The following is a 22736-nucleotide window of genomic DNA, read 5'->3' as shown; positions in this document are numbered from 1 at the left end:
TACCTGAACCTCTTTTAGCAACGGTCGTCTGTAACTATCTATTGTATTAGTGAAACATCTCTCTAAGGGAAGAAAGAAAAGCTTCATGTTTTGGGATGGTGCTAGATTGTTGTGTTTACTGTGCCCAGCTGAAGAGCAAAGGGAAGGACTCTGGCTCTGTCTTTTAAATTAATTTTTTTTTCATTATGTTTGGGTTTAAAAAGCATTTCTTAGTGTGCAGACTTATTTCTTCCTGCTGAAAATTGGCTTAGAACAGACTGAAACCATTTCTTAAATTCTGCTAGCATAGCAAGTGCAGTAGCTAGGTTGGAGTAGCAGTATAACCTGACTTTACCTTTAACCATCAGTGATATTTGGAGGGTATCTGCTGCTCTGTGTTGGCTCTCCAATATCACACATAAATTAGGCTGTTACACTTTTATTTCCTTTGTTCATCTTATGGACGTGTCGATCAGTCTAAACCCTTCCCAGAGTGCTGGCAAGCAGTCTGACAACATACCCACTGGCAGAACAACCCCTTGCAGTTTCCTAGGAAACACGGCCGCCGAAATGCCCTGCGAAGAGCAGCAGGAAGAATAAAAGGAATGAAGATGAAGACAGTTGCTTTGGGATTTTTTTTCCCCTAGTTCCTTACTCTTCCAAACAATATCAAATATGTAAGCAATCTACCACAAGTAATAGTGTCAGTGTGGTAATCGGGTTGTCTGTTCTAACATGCCTACAATAGTTATGTGCTAATCACTGAAGAAATAGAGCAAGAATGGCGTTATCTGTCTTTGTGGATTAGAGTCCAAATTTTATTTCTTGCCTTTCATGTCAGTGATTTTTCAGCTTTTGATAATGTCTGCAGGCACTGTTGGAGTCCTGTGGTCCGCTATGAGACTAACACAGCGAAGCTACGGGGAAGTCATACACATATTTCTCAGTTGAGGAAAGGCATCACTCCTCCTAAGGTGGAGGAAGAAAAGGTGAAAATGTTTTTCGCCTGCATCTTCTCAATGTTCACCTTTCTTCGAATCCTATAAATTATGTTCTGGAAGGGCAGGGGTTGAGACTGTTGCTTACTGAAATGTCTGCAGCAATAAATGATTCTAATAAAGAAACAGCTAGGGCTTTATTATTTGTATTATCACTATTGCACAGTGCAAATAACTTATTTCTACTGCAACTCCATTGGCTTCAGTGGGGAACGGACCAGGAAAAACTTGCCACTTTATTTTGTTCCTTGCAGATTCTTCTATGGCTCTCATCATACTAGGGCTCACATTGCTCCTACATGGCATATTAATTGCTGTGAATAAAGCTTCTTAGGTAGTTTGGGGAATCTTTTTGCCATTTCTTTTTTAGCAGAAAGTGGGGAGCTTTATGGTGATGTGTTCTTATGAAAAATAGTTTCAGTAGCGGTAGAGGGAGCCTTCCTTTTCACATAAATGATGATAGGTTTAGTAGTCTTAGGTGGTCCTATCTTGCTCCAGAGCACTCTGATTTAAAGTGCTGGTCTTCAGAAAACCTGGGGATATAAGAATGGATAAAAATCTAGTGAAACCTGGAACTAACCCGTTGATGCTTTTATACCTGTAATAGTGCTATTATGCTATATATGGCTTGAATTCAGAAAAGCATTTGTTAAACAATTGCCTATAGGTTCTTTGTATTCTTTAGTCAAATTAGAGAATGGAACCTTTTTTATTTTTCTTTTTTTTCAGTATCCAGTTCATTATGATGGCAGATTCCTGATCCTTCCCCCTGTGTTTGGATGTCTGTACTTATGCTGCGTAATAGGAGAGACTGGAATCTGAGTCAGAGGTTAGGGAAAGAGGGTAATTAAAGAATTTACACAGCAACCCGGGAAACATGCCATTTAGCCTTGAGTTCAGGGATTTGTAAGGCTAATGTTTTCCCAAATAATCCCTGTGAATACAATTGCACACAAAGAAGTGGGGGAAAGTAGAGGGATGGGAGAGACAGGGAGCAGATACAAGCTGCAGCTGAAGAATGCTGGCTTTGCAATACTAAGTAGCTGAACAAAGCTATCTGTCTTACTGCGCCTTTCCGTTCCTCCCACCCACTTTGTATTCGTTAATAGCACTGAATATCATGCCATAGAAAACAGTTTCTGCAGAAGGAACATCTGGCTCCTTAAGGCAGTGGCTTTAAGATTTCCAAAATATTCTTCATCATACTTTGCCCTTTTAATTATTTATAAATGACTTCTGAAAACAGGCCAGTGGTAAACTCTACGTGGAATCCAGGCCTACGTTCTTCTATGTTTCTTCTGATTATGTCTCTTGATATTAATCCGATTTTTAGGATAGTGTGAAAAAGAATGTTGCTTGATGGGGAATAGACTGCAATTAATGCTGGTCACTTTATTCCACATCACCACAGGGCACTGGATTTTGAAGCTAAACTTGTAAACTTAGCAACAAAGGCATGACCCATAAAATTCGCTGAACCCCTTACAGCATATGAAGAGGTACAGTCGTACAGTGAGCTACTTCAAAGCCAAATCTCTTTGAGCAGCTGTCATGTAGCCTTGGGTACCATTGCTGCTCACTGTGCTTACAGCTCTTACTCTGTGAAAGGCAGCATGTTGTCCTCCAGCCCTGCAGCTACCATGCTGGCTGGCTGAGCTTTGGTTGTGTCTAGGAAGACGCTAGGTGAGTCCTGGAGTGAGTTGTGTCCTTTTTGGGTGTTCCAGAAAGGCAGGGGGGTGAGGGCAGTAAGAGCTGGAACCTGGGGTAAAGGTAAGGCCTCTTTGATAGAAAGTATAGATTGTAGGTGAGTGACAAAGGGACAAAATAAGACTGTACAAAGCTATCAAGTAGGATTCATATTATAATAGGGATTTTCTCCCTCTTTGACCATTCTATAGGAAGGAGGCTGGCTAGTGTCCCCAAAATTTATATAAATGTATATACTTCTGTTCTTTCTAAGTACTGCTTTTCTTGTATCTTGCGAATTGGTGCACTGGTATGAAGAAATAACTCGCTTACTCTTTTAGCCAGCTGCAACCTGCATGTATCTTTTCAGTCATAATTCCTCTGTATTGTATATGTATTTGTATTTATATCTCCTACCAGGGGCACGATCCACTTATGTGTCAGCTGTACTAGTTAAAGCAAGGAAAGATGTGTTTTGTCAACCCTTCTTGCCAAAGTCTGCCTCCCAATACTTTATTCTGCACTGTGTTCCTTGGCCATGTTTAAAGCCTATCATCCTGCACTGATGTATTTTTTCTCTCTGCAGACTAAAACTTGGTCATCTGACAGCACTACCTCTCACAGTAATTTTTAACATTCTTAAAAGTTGTCACATAGAGATGGTGTACCTTGAGGGCTATGCCTAGCTTGGAGAACTAATAAAATCTGTTTGGATGGAGTCAGGCTGTCTGTCAATGAAACATTCCTCAGCCATACAGATGAGAATTTCATGGTCACAAGCTAAACCAGAAACTTTTCAATTTGATTTTTGATGTCTGTTAGCCTAACTTGTGTGATTGCATTTGAGGACCAAGCTGTATTTAGGCAAGACTTTTTACTGTCTCAAAAACTACAGTTTCTGCATAAGTATCTTCCCTTGAATGAAGAAGCCATATAAAAAGGGACTGCATTAAAGATGCTCGTCTGAGGAAAAATGAATACGCTAAATTATTATTGTGGTAAAGGCTGAGTAAGACTCAGAAAATTGATACATTTGAACAACAATTATTGTAATACAGAAACCTACCAAAGAAGGTTCCTTGCTCTCTTTTTTGTTATTTACTTTATTGGAATGTCTTTTGGGAAGTAAGCTTCTGTGTGTTTTCCTGTCATTCTGAAGAAGAATGTGACAATGAATTACCTACCTCTTCTACAATCCTTTTGTCCTTCCCTAGAAGTGTAATTTTTATATATATATATATATATATATATACACACACACAGACACATACACACAAACACACACATAGTGATAGCCTTTCAGTGAAAACCTTTTAGATTATGCTCTTTGCTGTACAAACTGAAGCAACCAAATACTGGTGTAGCTTCTTCATCTTTCCCACATACTTGATTTATTGGAGCTCCTGTAGGTACCCATTGAAAGCAATAAATGAAAGAGCATCTTTCCTGGTCTAGAGGAAGAGAGATGTTTAGCTCTGTTGTCCGTCGTGCTATAGATGCAGTTCTAAACTAAGTATTTTAACTGTTATACCCATACTAAACCAGTGTTAATGTTGGTGAATTGTAGAAATACTTGTGAACGTAACATTCATAGCCTTAGAGGATGATTTAATGCTGCAACCACTAGATGTAGGAACTGCTTCAGTGGGATGGATGTTTTTTTCTTAAGGAAAAAGCATAAATATAAAATTTTAATGTATTTGAGGTTTTAAATGCCTTTTTAGTAGACGTATTGTTGTATCTTATTCTTTTGCTCTTGTTTCCCAATTATGGGGTTTCATTGTTTTTTGCGTCACCCCATATTCCCTAGTTGTTTGGAGTGTTTGCTTTTGCTGTCCAATGGTAGTGCAAGTGTCATAGCACTATTTCCTGTGAGATTAGATTGATGGTGATGAATGTGGGCAGCTATGTTTTCCCCTACCCCATTCTCCATATGCCTAATAAAATTACAGAAGTAGCTCTAGTTTTGTGTGTATGTGTGTTTAAACAAAAAATACTGGTTTGCGTTCTTCTGGCTATTTTTCCAACCTTTCTGAAATGTGTTGGTGGTTTTTCTTCTTTCTTTCTTCTTATATTTTGCTTCTTAGTCCAAGCTATAAAAGAACCAAAGATTGGACTTGAAAGGTTTTGCCACTGAGAATGTGGGTGGAGCTTTTAAACTTGTGAATGCTATGATACATGATCTACAAGAAGTTCTCCTTATTCACCTGATGTGTATGACACGATAAAAGAATGTCTCAACTCCAAAGAAAAAATTTTTTTCAAAACGCCTTGAAACCATGTTAATTCACTGTAAGGGAACATAAGCAAATACTTTTTTTACTGAGGGTGACTGAGCACTGGAATATGTTGCTCAGAGAAGTTGTGGAGTGTCCCTCACTAGGGATATTCAAAAGCTTCCTGGACACGCTCTTGGGCAGCTGGCTGTGAGTGGCCCTGCTTGAACAGGAGGGTTGGTCAAGATGATCTTCAGAGGTCCCTTCTGACCTCAACCATTTTGTGATTCTAGGAAGTACTGTAAATTTTCTTTATTGATGTATAGCAGAAAATCCATGTTGAAATTGCAACTTAAAACTGCACTCGATTAAGAAATACAAAAGTATTATTAAAAGTTCTCTTTTATTTGTGCAGAAACACGAACAGATAGAACAAAGAAACTGTTCAGACACTACACAGTTGGATCCTATGACAGCTTTGATGCTTCAAGGTAAGAATTTTTCTTTTTTATTGCAGTCTGTTTACAAAACCTTTTTGGGTTTTACTTAATTGTTACTTTTGGTTTAGACTTTTAAGGGGAAGAGGGAAGCAGATTACTAAACAGAGCTTCTCAAGATATCATTCTACATCTAAATTGGTTTTTATCATAGATTACTTTTTTCATATGGGATGGGTCTATAAAAATAGTGAGTAATGAAGTAATGAGTATCACTATTTTGTTTTTATGAGTGGTGAAAGAGATCAGCATTTCACGGAAGCAGTATGTTCCAGCTGCTTCTACAGTCAAGGACCACTTAAGTTGTTCAATACTTCACAAGATGAGGCCTTCTATATCTGTTCACAGAATCGTACTTGCTGACAAGAAAATAAAATTTTGTGATTTGTTGTTCTGAACGGTATCTTTAGATCATAAGTAGAAATTAGGCTGTTAGAAATGAGGAATTTAGAAATTAGATTATTTATTTGCAGTTTCTGCAAATTCAGTATTCGTGATTTTTAAGCAAGTTCTTCTCCCACATGCATATACATTGGACATACAGACAACTTCTGGTAGAAAGGATGATTTTTAAAGCATGGAACCCCAGTTAGCTGTTGGTGTCTTCTTGAGAAAATTGTAGTGGCATACTGGAATTATTACGCTTTTCTCTGACTGTCTAATTACAGCTTGGGGGTTTTTTTGTTTTCAAGAAAAACCACCTATTTTGTAGGAGAAGAATTCTGAAGTGTGTAAAGAGTTTGATATGGCAAAGTTTCATGTAGCACACTATTAAAAAAAAAAAAGAAGAAAATGTCATAACTGTTGGTTTTATTATGTGATCTTAATCCTTGTTCCGAGGATCATGCATAGTTTCTATGTCAGCTAAACAATTTGGGAAGGGAGGATGGAGTTCAAGTCAGATAAAGTAGTTTGGATACCCAAGTGTCCTTCTGTGTTTCTGACGGTGCATGGAGCTCTGAAAGGCAGGGGGCCTGCTGGTTGTCTACTGCATACAGCCTATAAATATTTGAAAAATATGTAAATCTGCAGTCTTTTGAGTTGTGATTTGAGAGCGTTGCAGTGTTGGATGAAGAGGGAAGGTTTGGTGACATGGTGGGAGGAAGCACAGGCTTGTGGCTCTGATCTTCCTGTTAACTGTATACAGTGTGCTATAGGGCATCAACTCTTGCTGCTGTGACCTAGGAGTAGAGAAACCCCATTTCAACGTCTTGCACATTCCCCTGCCATGATCAGCCAAGTTACCAAAGCTTTGCAGTGTTGGACAATGATGAGACTGACTGGATAGTCTAATAATGTTAAAGTTGTCAAGAGAAGCTGTTAGTCTGTGCTATGAAACACGTAACTTCTGCAGAGCAAGCTAACTGGTTACTGGTTACATTTCCCACGAGCAGAGTTGGCTTTTTTGCAAGATTCTCTGAGTGATCATTATTCTATAAAAATCATGGCCTGGTTTCTGTATTTCAGTGTTAATCGATAGGATTGTTTCTGTAAAACTAAAAGCTGTGGCCACGGCGTCTTCCCTCAGAGATACCAAATAGTCCCACCTGGAAACCAACCCCTACTTGCTAACAAAAGATTTTTTCGTTTGAAAATGTCACTTCTATCAAAACCTTTTTTTTTTTTTTTTTTTTTTTTTTTTTAAAGTACGGGAGCTGTTGATTCTAAAGCATTTGGATTTTTTGCTGTCCTTTCCCAAGAAAATTCAAATCCATTATTGGGAGGGAGCAATGCCGTCTGTCTTTCTGAAATAGGCAGTACCCGATTGTTTAGGGAGGTTATTTTGAAAGCAGGAGGCCAAAAGCCATGGTCAGACCAAGGGCTTGAACCTCATCTCAGTGGTGCTCAAGTATGTCTTTGAACCAGTGAGCTGTTGAGGGGTGAACAGATTATATTCTTTGCTTTGGGGAAGTCATGGAAAGCGTGTGAGATATTTGGGAGGCAAGGGGGGGAAAGTTGTTTTTTTTATTTTTGGGTTGTTGGGTTTTTTTCCTCTTAAGGTATTGGCCTTGTGCAGTGCAACAGCAAAGCTCTCCAAAAATTTACATTACCTGATTCAGGGTTACAGTGAGCCAGAGAGTTTATCAGATAAAATGATAGTTTTTGTACAAGTTTATTATTGAGAAATTAGGTATGAAGTGTGTCTTCAATTGTTCCTGATTCTGGCATCGATATCTATTTTCTGAGCAGTAAGAGAGAAAGCAACAGAGTTCTCCTGGCAGCTTCTGAGTACAGCAAAGTTTTGAAGAAAACTGAAGGATAGTTTCCACAGAGAATCTGCAACCCAGTGGACCCATTTTGAAGAGTAATAGTGGAAATTGGGAGGGGAAGGTAGGAGAGGGTAGAATTAATGGGAAATGCCAAGAAATACAGTGGAAAGGTAGACCTGCTTAACACATTTTTAAGTAGAGAAAAGTACAGTAATTTTAGAATTTTCGTAAAATAACACTAGGAAAACTAAAAAAATTTTTTTTGGTGTCCAAGTTTCCAAACCTCATTAATTGCTGAAAAAGAAAAAACTTGTTTCTCTGAGGTGCATATAATAATTTATTGTAATGATGTATTTACAGAGAACGTACACCATGATGATTTAATTCCTATCATGGGCTTCTTCAGGGAGGGGAGTTATTGAAAGAGGCAAATAAGATATCAAACTAACAGCAGTTCTCAGTATTGCCAAATTTGTACTGCTTTGATTACTTTCTCTGTTATCATATCTTCTCAAAGTAGGGGAAGAATATAGTAAAACAGATTTAACTGCTTGCAGCTAAGTTTTAATAAACAATTGTCAGAAGGCAATTGTGCCTATGTACTAAGAACTGCTTTGAAACCAAAATATTAAGAAAGCCGATTTGGTTCCTTTCTGGAGATGATGAGGGGAAGTGTCTGCTCCCTTCTGTTTTTCCTTCCCCCTCCCAAAGGGCAAAAATTGCTGAGTAGAAACACTCTGTTCAGAAATCTCTATTAATGGGCTTATTCACATGCAGGAAAATACATTGTACATGGCATTTTTCATCTTTAGGAAAATGTGCAGCTTGAGTAATGGAGGTTCATTAAATCCTATTTCAGCTTTGCATAAGAGATAGGTTATTCATACATTAATACTTCAGGAAAATGGGTAGTATACTTACTAATATGTAGAAAGGCAGTGTGACTTGCTTGCCAGTACAAATAGTAATGAAATACCATACAAATATAATATTTGAAACTACAAGTCTAATGTCTTATCAGCTTTAAATGCTGATAGGATGCATTAATTCTGTTATGCAAAAATGATGTTGTCTCTTGCAGCTGTCACACGCAGCTACTGCTGACATTCCTTTATACGGATTCCTTTATTATTTTACTTTTAAGAACTAATTACTTTTGATCATTGTCCTGTAATTTGATGCAGATGTACAAATGTTGAAGGGAAGGATAGGCTTTGTTGCAATGGCATACCTGTGAGAGAGGGTGAAGTTTCTTAGGCCAGCAGGAGCTCTTCCTGGACAAATAGGAGTAAATACACATCCCTGGACATTTGTCCTGGGCTGCAGCTCTGGAGGCCAAGGTAGCAAGTGGGATGGGCAGCGTTTCCTTCTGCCTCCCCAGATGGAGCAAGCAGGCAGCACCCATGGTGTCAGACCCCAGGAAATGCCACAGCCTGAGGCTGAACTTTCTTGACATGCCTTCAAGCCACAGAGAGGAGCAGAAAGCAGACATGGAAAAATCACAGAATCATAGAATAGAATCACAGAATGGTTTGGGTTGGAAGAGACCTTCAGAGGTCACCTCGTCCAGTCCCCCTGCAATGAGCAGGGACATCTTCAACAGATCGGGTTGCTCAGAGCCCTGTCCAACCTGGCCTTGAATGTTTCCAGGGATGGGGCATATACAACCTCTCTGAACAACCTGCTCCAGTGTTTCACCATCCTCATCGTAAAACATTTCTTCTTTATTTTTCTGAGGGGAGTCTGAATCTCCCCTCTGTTAATTTAAAACGATCACCCCTTGTCCTAAACGGAAATATACCAACAAAGTTGCAAGGAGATAATGTAAGAGTGCTTTGACATGTCTCTGGAGTTTTGTCTTCCCTGTATTTGTGGTCAGGAGTGGTCAAGACAACCATGGGACATTGGTTTTGAGAGCTGGGGCGGGATGGATCCCATTGAGTTTGTTAGGAAAAATGTTTGTTTGGGTTGGTCTTCTCGAGGCTGGATGGGCAATATTCTGACCAGCAAAGCAAAAGTTTCCAAAGTATTATAAATATTCTTCAGAAGTCTAGTTAAAGTTCAGGACTACCTTTAATTCAAAGAAAATTATTTGTAGGTCTTAAATCAGTTATTTAATAGAGATCAAATTCCAGTTTAATAACTCAAATTATTGCTAAGGCATAGGATAGATGTTGGAATTTAAAAAATTCTTTATTTATTAAATTAAAAATGAGGTAAACCTTTAGAAATGATAATTTTTTATCTGCTTTTTAACAGAAGTGAGGCAATTGATTAATCTGTCAAGATAGAACAGTGAATTGTTCAGTCAGGAAAATCAGAGAGAAGACAAAATTAAGTTATCAAATTAAAATATGTGAAACTAGTTGTTTAATTTCGAATGTAAAATTTTACCACCTTTTTAAATGTGATGTGACTGATGATGAAGTGGTAACTTAGTTTTCATACTCTGGAGACATAAATAATATGAGCAATTGTGGAAAAGTTTGTGGTTTTTTTAACCATGTAAAGATTATAAACTTGATTTGGTGAAAAACATGATCCAGTTGCTGTCATGGATTTGGAAACTTTAGAACACAACAGTGGAAACTTTTACTACTGCATTAATTGCATCATCTCTGTCCCACCAGAATAGCAAAATAGCAAAAGTCAATAGCATAAATGAATGCCAACTTCAATGTGATTATGAAGTATGCGATGGAAGTCTAAGATTTCCTGCCTATTCTGTGTCTTCCCCTTCTTCACAGTACAATAGCACAATTGACTTTCACATCTTTTTTTTTTTTTTTTTTTTTTTCCTAACCACTTTAACTTGTACTAAGCACTGCATGGGAGAAGTTTTCTTGGTGCCCTTTCTTGACATTCTATGGCTATAGCAGTATTAAGCTCACAGGAGAGGATGTAATAATAAATAACCTTTTTCAAAGGCTTGTTGCTACAAAGTTAATGATGGGACCAAATTGATTTGCCTTTGGTTTTAGTTCTGTTTTTCTGGATGAAGAAAAAGAGGAAAATTGGACTGTGTAGTCTGGGAAGTATGTGTAAGAAAGCTTAATTAAAAGCTTAATTCATTAACCCTAATGTCTGTACTCGAAGTCAGATGGCATCATCCATGTCTCATGAGCATAGAAGCTGACAGAAGCAACTCCTCAAAAGCCAATTTACATACAAACACCGAAGAAAAATGAGAGATTCTTCCCAGCTCTATTTCCCAGCAATTCTCTGTTGATGTTGTCATCTGTGCTGTTGGATAGAGTAGTACAAGCTTTAATCCTAGACAGCTCAGAGAGACTGTGGCACAGCTGAAGCTGTCTACCCCTGTAATTCAACATGCTGTGTAGTGCTTTTTATTTTTTAACCCACAGAATCTACCTGTTGAATACCTCAGTCTTTGTCCCAATGGTGCTGTCTTAATAGTTTAAACATGAGGTGTGTTACACAGTAATTATATATTTTTTTTTTAGTGGAACCTCTTAATGCAGAAATACTTTCATCTAGTTTGATATCTGGTTTCATGTGGATATTTTACAGAAATAGTCTTCCTTCTGGAAAAATGCAATTATTAATCTCTTTAACTATATGTTTAAAATGGATGGAAACCTTTTGTAGAATTCTGGTCATTGCAAACCATGAGGTATGGAACGCTTGACAGGGAGCTGAGGGACCTTTTCCTGGTTACGGCGTAGCAGCGGCCCCGTTCCCGTGTTGTGGTGAACGTAGCGTATGTACTTGTTGAGTGCTGCTTGCTTGTGCACAGCCATCAGCAGCAATCTGTTAAATCCTGGCAAATGGTTCTGCACAAAAATTGAAGGAATGTGTAAGAGCCGTTGTTATTTTTTTATATCCTGCTTGCCACATTTTCATGTTGGTTCTCCCCAGGCCTGCAGAACAGTGAGGGAGACACTGAGTGAAGTATTGTTACATAGAGAACAGGTCTTTCTGCGTTGACATAACTGACACTTTTTGTTTTTCTGTTGGATGGCACCAGTTCCACTGTACTAATGTTTTCTGTGAAGTTTGTACTGTTCAGTTGATCTCTTGCAGGAACTGGAGTAAGGATATTAAAATGGATGCTGTTCATTCTCAACAATAAATTCACTATTTGTGTTATTTTATGCTGGGATTGATACATTGATAATAAGTTGAAAGTGATTTTACAGTTCTTAGCTGCAGGCATAGATTTTAAACATAATTCTTGGTTTCCTCTGGTGGAAAGAAGTAAAAACAGTAGTATTCTAACATTTTTACATATATACATAGCTCAATTTTTGTCTGGGAGATGGTAGCAAAAATATCTGAGTCTGCTCATCGTTGTAATGAAATAGATATGTAGATATAGCCACATGATATAGTGATGTGGTTACATCTGAATGCTCGTTGATATTTTAATGATTTAAGATTTCTGCATATGTGATACTCTTGGCTCTTCTAGGCATAGAGAACAGGCAGCACCAACCAAATTATAGAAACAAAGTGTGTAAAATGTTTTCTGTGTGTGTATTGTTGCTTTATTTCTAAAGATATTTTGTTGGGCTTGCCTGGTGCCGGTTCTGAATTAATTCATTTACTGTGAGTATAACAGTCTGATAGCACTGAACTGCTCTTAATGTGTGAGGCAGAAAGACGAGGGTAGCTCATTTTTAATACCTTGTGCCTCATTAACTTGAAGAATATAATTTAATACAATTTGGAAAATTACATATAAGTTTAAGCAATAATTAAGGCATTGTCGATTTTGTGGAACAGGTGGAGATGTAAAATGTGAAGTTTTTCATTTACAGTTATTTAATTTCTAATGAAAATGATCTTACTTGCTAATAAACAACTTTGCACTTTACCTCCCCTGCTGTTGTGTGCTGCCACAACTGAGCTTTTTATGTTGGTGACTACAGAAAATATTTAAAGTAATTGCCCAAATAGGAGGTAAAAAGGGTGTATGTGTCTGAACTGTAGTATCTCTTCACTGAAATCCGTACTATGATTGCATGAACATGCAATATTAAAGTCTGATGCAATTACAGTAAGATGCAAAACTATACAGTGAGCGATGAGTTTCCATGAACTTGTATATGCATTTTTAAGTTGTTTGCTGCCCTAATAATGAAGTTTGTTTAAAGCAATTCAGTATGTTTAAAGCTATTCAGTAAGATCATGCTTTTAGCAGCTAAGGCTTTAGCAGCTAATGGTTTTGCAACTAATGGTTTTGTAACTAAAAATTTGTCAGACATTTTCTGGGCTAGATGTTTGCCTAATTTTTTAGTGATAAAGTGTTAGCAAAGAAAGACCAACAGTTTCCAAGACCAAAGTTGGAAAAAAAATATATAGCCTTTCCCAAATGCTCTTTCTGAAAAACTATAAGGATCTATCTCTAGTGCTAGTGAAAACCAAACTGTGTAACTATGGGTACAGAAGATCCTGATTGCAAGGGCCGTGATTTGGTGGATGTGCCATTTCCTGCACAGCAACTGATACTCTCAAGCTCAACAGTATTTTCTCTGTAACTCCTCCGACCGGATGCTGGAGGACAGGATGGATTTAAATGTCAAAACTCAAAGCAGCAGCCTCTGTCCTATGCATGGTGAGGAATGAGGTTTTCTAAATTAGAATAGAGAAAATTAAAAAAAAAAAAAAAAGAAAAAAGAGTGGAAATGACAGAAGGTGAGGACGGGAAGAAAACATTGTGAGGGTGTGATACCAGGTTAGTTAGAAACAGGAGCCACATAATTAGATGCAAGGATAGAGAAGAGGAAAACAGGAGATTAAAATGTTTGTTTTTCAGGGAAAAGGCGAACAATTAAGTGTCTGACAATGAGTGTTCTACATTCCTGTCTCTAGCCTCCACTGTGATGACTTAGCTTCCTCTACGTGACCTTTAATTCCCTGCCCCACTACACCTTTGGCTGCCTTCCTCTCACCTAATCACTAGATGAGCAAAAGCTGACATATGGTGCCTCTGATTCTAAGTGATGCATTTTTAAGTTTTGGCAGGCCAAAAGGAACAAATAACTGTTGAGCTCGCTCTGTGGGCTTTCCTCCAGTGGGAGCAATTATTTAAACCACCTTTTTTTTTCCTCTTTCTAGTCAGATTTCACAAATATTTGTTGCATTTGCAGAATTTGACCTACAAGGCAAATTCTAAGGGTGACTGGCAGGCAGCATATGCCTTTTTTTCCTCTTGAAAGAAGAAACTATCAAGAAGTCAGAAAGGGGTTGACTTTCATGCTCTCAGTAAAGCTGGTCGCGTTCATTGTGCAAAACATAAGGCTGATGGGAGGAGGTTGTCTTGTTTTGTCTTGGGATGAAATAGGTGTGCTGGAGTTGTATTTATTTATAAATTGAATGAGGTCAAACCCTACGAAGAGGAACCTGGTAAAGAGCAAGCAATAGCTGGTGTCAGGGTATTCACCTGGAATAAAGAAGATCTGGGCTTGAGTCCCCTGTGTGTTAGACTGCTTCGACTTGAACCCATACCTTGTATGGCTGATGAATGCCAAGAACCTGACAGGTAGAGCGATTCTTTATCCAAGTCTTTGAAACTATGATTCTTTCACTAAGCCAAGAGGCAGATGCTAGCTCTGTCCTCAGAGGTTGTGGCATGCAGGTGGGGATGCTAGATTTGCATGATTGGCAGATACACCAATTGAATAACTGGTGCTATTGCCGGGGGTGCCTGCTCTCTCTGACATAAAATTTCATCCCATATTCTGGAGAAATAATGTCTAATGAAGGCTTAATTTAGACTAAAATATATCAACAAAAGATTTGATTTGATGGATAAGCATTTCAGTAAAACTGATGTCATGGCAAAATTCTGAACAGAAGAATAGTGAATGTTAAGTTAAATACGTGCCCTAGGAAATAGTGGTAAATGCATATTTACAAAAAAGACTGTTACCCATGTGTCTTGTAATTTCTCTATTTTTTTAAATTAAAAAAAGCACACTGGGCACAGAAAACAAGTCTCAGAATTAAGAGTTTAATGCTACAATTGGAAACTAGGACTAATACTGAGTGGATTGTGTGATCCTTTAAACTAGTGTTTCCGAAGACTGACAGTGTAGCACTGTCAGATTTATAAAACAGTTGTAACTATAGCAGAGGTGGTTTATACCTCTACTGTAAACACTTCAAATATAAATTCTGAAATACACTTAAAACTAAACTCTATCCATCTTAAGTTAGTTACTCAATTGGGTTGAAATGATAAACCAAAAGTTTTACCCTGTCTCCAGCTTCATATTTCTGGAAATTATGCATCAACGCAACCAGCGAGCTATAGCTGAATGTCAAAGGAAAGGAGGCAATAAGGAGAGATTCCAGTTTAACATTGACTTAATTAATAAAAGTAATGGCCGATTTAAATAAAGCAGAGTTCTCTGTCTTTATCAGCTGGTATCTGTAATGTCAGTGATTGTTCACTGCTACCAAAGTTGTGGGCTAAACTGGCCATGCTTTGACAAAATTGCTGAAAATGATGATACTGTTAGACAGGAAAGCAGTTGAGATGGACAATTCTCAAGCTGTTTTGCAGATAAGTAAACAAAATTTGGAGTAGGCTTAAAATAACTCAAGGGTTTAGTGTAATTGCAGAAATGGAGAGAGAGGAGAATATATTTCAGAACAAAAGGTAGATTTGCCACCTCCTTTTTGATGTTAATGAGACTGTAAAATAATATGGTGATAGTCAGGATTTTTAAAGGGATATGTGAAAATTTAACTGAAATCACCTCTTAATGTCTTTTCAGTAAAATCCTAGAAAACGGAAGTTTCTTACTCTAAGCTGTATTTTTAAAGCTCTTGAAGAAGAAAAAAGTGGGAAAATGTTTTGAGAAAAACTTCATGCCTTTGTTAATACCTCATTTGTTTTGAGACAGAGCTTACTTGTAACATGCCTTATGCTAAAGTGACATAAAATTTTACAGGAATTTACACAGATGCTTAAAGCACTGTGCGCTTCAGTACAATATCGAATTTTAAGTGAAATACTTATGTCTGCAAAGCAGAAATGAACAGCCAGGGTTACTCAGACTTCTTGTGGTTAGAGCTGTATTTCATTCCAAGGAAGGCAGGACAGGAGAACGATAATTCTTCCTGCTCATCATAGCAAACAGGGTGTGATGGAAACCCTGAGGGATCCCTTGGAACTTTTGAAACTCATGGTTATCGCCAGTCCTGAAATCACCAGTCTCTCCCCTGTTTCATTATTTATGTTTAACATTTAGTATGTTTACATTCTCTGAATGGCTGAGAGAGCAAATCAAGTTACAATATTGAAATGTATAGTGAGTTTAATAATTGTTACAAAGACCTGCAATGTCTGACTGCTACCTTAAAGGGCTTGTAACACATTTTAGAAGTGTTAATAAAACACTTTTTTTTTACTGAAAGTGTGACTACAGTGTATTATAGAAACACAAATCCAGAGATCCTGAGGAAGGTGGATATAATCCCCTGTGTTACCATGGAATGTGCACGTGCCAAGCATGATGACAAAACTGTACCAGAAGAAGGGACTCCAGAGTACAGAGTACAGTCCCATGTTTTTCAGTAAGACAAGGAGCAAGTAGCACAGCTTGGTTGGGAGCTGGTGGAGTACTCTGGGGAAGCACCAAATGTGCTCTTACACCCTCCTCTGCTTTTGGCCTTTGGCAGAGACAGGATCTTGGGCTCCAAGGACCGACACACGTCCAGCCCAGTGTGGTTGTGCATATATGTTCCAGTGGCTCTTTCTAAAAAGGGAAGGGAAAAATTCAAAGTCCTGTCTGAGATATGCCAACTCTGAGATAAGCATAGAGATTGATTAACACGCATCAGCTGAAGAAAATCTTTATTGTTATATATAGTTCTGTTTTTGTATACTCATATCATTCAGTTCTGGATTTATTTCCCTGGTTCTACCTGTATTACTTGTCCTATTTGCTGACCTTGAACATGTTCTTTTCCTTGTTACTGTGGTTGTCTGTTGTAATATAGACCACCTTTAGCAAAAACATTAGGAAATTTATTGATTAAAAAAGCCTACCTGGAAAAAAGCTATATATCAATAAGAGTGATGTTATTAATAGCTATTATTATTGTTCCTTTTGTGTAAACACTTTATATGGTAAGATGCTTAGGGAGACAATTCCTATTTCTGTGTGGTTTGGTGGCAATAGCAGGGGCTGGAACTGCAACTGGTTTGAGGTAGAAAAATGCAAACCTAAGAAGTAAGGTGGATAAATACTCTAGTTACCTAAACATATGTTATGTTTGTACAGTCTGTTTGTTCAAGGCTCATGGTATGAGCAATGAATATTAATATTTTCATAGTGCAGGCTTAGATTGCTGAAATGGTTGATAATTACAACTGAAAATTGCTACTAAGTATCAGGTATAAGTGGAGTGTGCTGTAGCCCAAAATACTGATGTGATTGATGGAACATCTGTATGAAGGACTCTGCATTCTAAAACTCTCATGTTCTGTATTAGAAGGACACCTGCCTGAATGTTTCATGTTTAGTTTTTACTTTGTCATGTGTGGTACTTGAATTGACTTCTTTTTTTTTTTTTTTTAAATGCAAATGAAATTAATTCAGAGGAATGAAGCTTTTCTTTTTTTAAGCTCACTTTGCCACTCTCCTCACCCCACCATGCTTTTTTGTTTTCTCCCTGCCTGTGCAGATGCAAGGGAATCATAACATTTCTCTTAAAAAAGAGACTATATATACTGATTGTATTGTGTATATATGTATATAGCGTGTATATAAATTCATATATGGATATCCATATATATATAGTGTGTGTATATATATATATATAGGATCATGACCTTACCATTTACTTCTTTTTTCCTTCATATTCTATCCCGCGATTTCTGGCTTTTACTGGATGATTTATATTTCCAGTAAGTTGTTTGACTTCCTGTTTTGCTATATCAATATATTACTTCAGTGGTTACAGTTTCAGCAACTTAGATGAAAAAAAGGAAAAAACCAAAAGTAGTACCAGCCAAATCGATTGACTTGAGTATTACTTTAGCTTACCTACTCCCTTCTCCTATACACCAAAGAATATGATATTAAGTGTAATTAAAGGCTGGATAAAAGAATGTGGAGTGATATGCATACAGAGAGGGAGGAACTTTCTCCTTGGTTCTACGTAAAGAAATCGTGTAATTTCTTTGCATTTGTGTCATAAAATTTAATGTTTCTCTTTTAAAACCTGTATTTCTTTGTAATGTTTTATAGCATAAATTCATTGAAGTATACAGCAATGTTACTTTCTTTAACATAGGTTGCTTCTTTGTAATTATGGTTAATCTTTTGGGCAACTCTGTCAATCACAGGGCTGGAAAAAATAGCATAATGTTTCTGACTTCCTAATTCTTATTGAATCACTTCATGACTGATATTGGTGTTTTTGATAACTTAGTGGAACTGTTCGTTTTTTACAGAATTAAATCCAATAAAGACAGCTTGATTACTTGTTTAAAAGTGTGAAGAAGTTATATGCCCTGTCAGGTTTTACTATAGTCTGTAATTTCCTCACAATGCAATATAGACCTGTGCAATATAGGAATTAGGGAATAGCTTAATGTCTTTTATGGCATGCTACAGTTTGGCATACACCTCTTTCATCAACAAATGAATGTCAGGGGAAAATATGCAGCCTTGCTTTTCTCATGATCAAAGATCTCTGTGTGATGTTTACTGAACTCCGTAGAAAAAGTGCTGGGACAGGAGATCAGAAAGACTAATATATGAATATAGGAAGTATACAGGAGTATTGCTGGAGCATTCTCTCTTCTTTTCCATTCCTTTACTTGGCCTCAGCATAGCCAGCTGAGGAGGACGTGGCTATGCTGAGTTAGCCATTCAGCCACTGAGGAAATGTAAAGTTGGCTGAGGAGAAATTAGAATATGTCCTTTCTATTACAATTTGAAGTTATTTGCAACAAATTATAAAGCCAGAGAGAACAATAGTGCAAGGGTGGTGGTGGTGGTGGTGGTCTGTTTTCCTTCTCTGTTTTTTTTTGCTTGAGTGCCAGCTGTGCCAGTAAGGCACTGACACACAGTCAACTGCTGGAAGTGCTAGCAAAGACACTGTTGTTGGATGCTGCCATTTCCTTGAGAGCACCTGTGAAACTGGAATCCATAGGTACTACTAAGCATTTTATTTCATGCTGCATGTCCATATGCAGCCCTAATTTTGTAATTGTATTTTTGGTGAAATAGCAAAATGACTTGGGGTCCTTCTCATTGTGACTGCCTGATGAAATAATTCTCATTCTCCGGTGTAACTATTTTGAAGACACTAAAAGGTATTTTGAGAACTGTATTAGCTCTTACGGATAGGCAGCTTTGTTACCTCCAAATATGACCTCTGATTCAGTTTTAACAGTAAATGTTGTGCTGATGTGAGAATTCTGGATCATGATAATGAAATAATTGTTTTGGGAAACAGTTCAACTTCAGCCTAACTCTACTTTCTGTGCAGTAGCTCCATGGAAGAAAATTTAGGCCTGTGCCCCAATACCCTATCTGAAGAAATGAAAAAAAAAATTGTGAGTTTCTACAAATGATTCTGATGTTTTTGGGGGTAAGGAGAAGAAAGGGGAAATTCAAACACTGCAAAGGAAGGGAAACGATGTTTTCACTGAGCTGCTCTATTGTGAGAACCCCTTGGCCTCATATACGGAAGAACAAAAAGGAAGACCCTGCAATTTTAGTTTTTCTATGTGATTCCATTTATCCTTTCTCCATCATATTTTAATTATTGTACCATAATTATACTCCTTGGACTTCTGTCTTCAGCTACCTAGTAAGGAGTTTATCAACTTAAAGTTTACTGTTCTCCAGTATTTCTGTTCTAATGACAGGTTGTGTCTTCCTTGAGTATAATGAGGTACTTATCAACCATCTATTTGAAAATATTTTCTTACTGCCTTCCTCCCAAACACATCTTGCTATAAACTTCCAAATAGACATACATTCTAATGGAAAATCATTTAGACTTGTCTTATATGAGTGAAATTATCTTGGCAGCATTGGTCAGTTGTACAGAGTAAACACTATGCATGTGCTTCTGACACATGGCAGGACAAAATATGTAAATGTGTTTTTACTGAATATCTCCTGTAAGAGTATAAAGTAAACACACATTCTGAAAAATGGTAAAACAGGATTCACCAAAATAGCTGGAAATTATTATTGCTTATTAAAGATGTTATCATGAGAAACTGTGAAAAGATTCTCTCAAAGGCAGTAGCACTGACTTGTGAATTATTATTTAGCATAATAACCTGTTATTGTTCAAAGCTGTATCATATATTTACCAAACAACACATTCCTAAGACAAATTGCGTTGCAATGCGATGCAAGACATCACGTCAGGGAATCTCTCCACGTGATGGCAATGTATTAGAGAGAGGTTACTACGAGTTTGAATATACGGTTGACTGCATCTTGCTGTTTCTGTTTGGGTTGTAAGTGGGTTGGGTAGGGACCATCTGTGTATTTTCCTATCTGCTCTTCAAAGAACCACACTCACTGGTGTAGCTAATAGGTCTTGAACAAGTAACTGCTGTTCTGCGTGTTATGCAAGAGCTGGGAAAACTCTTCTATAAGACCTACAGCTGGATGATCAAAGCCTGGGAAACTTAAGCAATTACATACAGAGTTTTCGTTAACCTTGAAGGCCTTCATTACTAGGGTTAGCCAATTTTCCTGGAGTCATTGCAGTAGATGACTATAAATTGTAACATTGACCCCTTCCAGCAATGACAGCAACATTTTTTCCACTGGAAGTCTGTTATATCTTGCAATAAGTTTTGCTGTAGACATCATTTCCATTTTATAGGGTATCAGGACAGGTAACTTCCCCAAAAAGGGTCATATTCAAAGAGATCGTTTTTTATGTGCTTTTAACAGGGATTGACTGTCAGAACATGCAGTAAAGAGCTCCTCTTGAACAGATTTCCTGAATGCCCTTCTATGGGCTTGAACATAACCACCATAAATTGATTAGCTTAGCCTGAAAGGAATTAGTGTGACTGCTTTCAGACATTGTATATAAAGTTACGGAATGGTTTAGATATTGATTTATTGTGTCTGGCAAAGTATAAAAAATGCATTTCCTTTATTGTTGTGCTGTGATTTGATCCTTCTAACATGTAGCTAGCTGTGAATTCAGTAGATCTTTCAAGAAGATTGAAACTGCGGGAGTACTGAGGAGAGGATATAAAAAAGATCTAAGGAAGAGATTTGGATTTACTTGGCCAGCTGAGAGAAGTGAACTTGGAGAGAATAACTTTTCACTCAAGGATAGAGCAAGCTGTCTGACTGAAGGGCTTGTGGGCTGAGAAGGCTACTCATTTGGTTGTAACTCTGGTTGTTTGAATCTCATGTGTGATCTGTTAGACAACTGTTCTGCCTTGGAAGGCTGTAGTCCAGTTTGTTAAAGCTGAAAAGGTTAGACTTCAATTACATTTCTAGGGGATGCACGATTGGGGAGAACCAGGAAAATAATTCCTGTTTAAATTCATTTTTTCTCTGCCTTAGGGAGAGATTGACAAATAGCCATTTTTGTTTCCAGATAATGATAATCATTTCCAGTGGAGTGTACTCTACGTGCTGTTTTTCAGATTGAAATCAGCAATGATACACACAATACAAACTTGCCTAAACATATTCTGTGGTGCTGATAGTTTCCATCTCTATAATTTAGTATTTTAACTTTTGGAATAAGTCATGCTTTAAGATAGGGTGTAGTTATTCTAGTTAGTGAAATGGAAGCTAGGTTTCATGGTTTTGCCTCCGTCAAAAGGCACCTGTGCTTCAACCTTTATTTACTTCATACAGATATTTATGAAGGACTTGACATCTCTACTTCCTTCCTCAAGTATTGTCTTAATGGGCTGTTAGGAAAGTAGAAATTCTTGCTGTCTTGAAAAGACGACACAAACGGTAGTTGTTATGTTGAACATAACAGTGCTGAGTTCACATCTCAAGTGTCTGTCTGACCATGGGTAAATCTCTTTTTTTTTTCCTCTTTCTCCATTGGTAAGTCTGTAAAAATATGGAAATTCTAACACCTCTGCACAATTCTTGATCTTTAAAGTCTTAGGGAAGCTACAGAACCGATGATCAAGTATGTTCTCTGATATTTAGTGTTTGGATAAAGCAAAATTGATTTTTAGATTGACTTTTTCTTTGGCCTGAAGTTTTTATATTCAAGATTGTACTTCATGCAGAAATATTCTGCGCTTGATAGGATGTATTTTGCATTTAACTTTGTATGCAATGAATCTTGGACTTATACAGCCCAAAGTCAAAGTAATGTGTGTTCTATTTAAGTAATGAACTATTGATTTTATAATTACTTATTTTATTACCATAATATGAAACTAGTAATGTTCTGAAAACTTGTCTCTGAAATGGACACTGTTTAATTTCAGTTTGAGATGGGACTGAAATGAACTTTAAGGATTTTACCTATTGCAATTTGGTGTATCCCAGGTAGCAGCGAATGTTCAGCCTCATGTAGAGCCGTACGCTGTACTCAAAGCATCTGGGAAGAAATGCCTCTTCCTCTTGCTTGAGCACAAACCTCTGAACAGACTTATAACATACTGTCACCTTTATTTGTCACTGGTAGCTGTACCCTATATGCATTCTGTTGCTAAGTATTTACAACACCTTCAAGATCAAAGACATGCTGCCAGGAAGGCTCATTGTGAGAAATTCTGACCGACTTTTACATTTGGCAGCACTTTGCCTGCCAAGACCAGGTAGACTGTGAACAGACCTTCAGCATGTCTTCAGTGAAGAGGTCCAGTCTGACACTGTGATAAGACAACCCTGTCATGGCAAAGCAAACAAAAAGCAATACTGCAAACAGTCAGAGGTTAAACTTCTTTTCCCCTCTTCTGCCCTCTTTCCTCAGGCATGCAAAGTGAGTTTGCTGGGAGAAGGGTTGTGGAGGTTGCAAGTTCGGTTCATTTGTGTGTGCATGTTTGTTTTCCATCCTTTTCCTGCTGCTAGTTCTTAGCTCTGCAGTACTGAGGTGTGTGTAGAGAATCAATTTGCTTTCTGTGATTGCTTTAAACAAGCTTAAACTGCTCATGCCATAAGATCATTGCAGGTCCCCTTCTCCTAGCACGTAAGTGAGAAG

The 22736-nt window shown here is 37.6% G+C and overlaps 1 protein-coding gene across 1 annotated transcript in view; it reads left to right on the top strand.

Annotated features, from left to right (window-relative positions):
- Positions 1-22736, top strand: part of SHANK2 (SH3 and multiple ankyrin repeat domains 2) — a 338478-nt gene that overhangs the window by 168293 nt on the left and 147449 nt on the right. Inside the window, exon 14 of the mRNA XM_074884646.1 lies at positions 5295-5370. Coding sequence (XP_074740747.1) covers positions 5295-5370 — 76 coding nt within the window. The remainder of the gene's footprint in view (positions 1-5294; positions 5371-22736) is intronic.

Source organism: Strix uralensis, chromosome 15, assembly GCF_047716275.1.
Source record: "Strix uralensis isolate ZFMK-TIS-50842 chromosome 15, bStrUra1, whole genome shotgun sequence".
NCBI lineage: Eukaryota > Metazoa > Chordata > Aves > Strigiformes > Strigidae > Strix > Strix uralensis.
The sequence above is the reverse complement of the archived record's forward strand: the minus strand, read 5'-3'. Positions and strand labels throughout refer to the sequence as shown.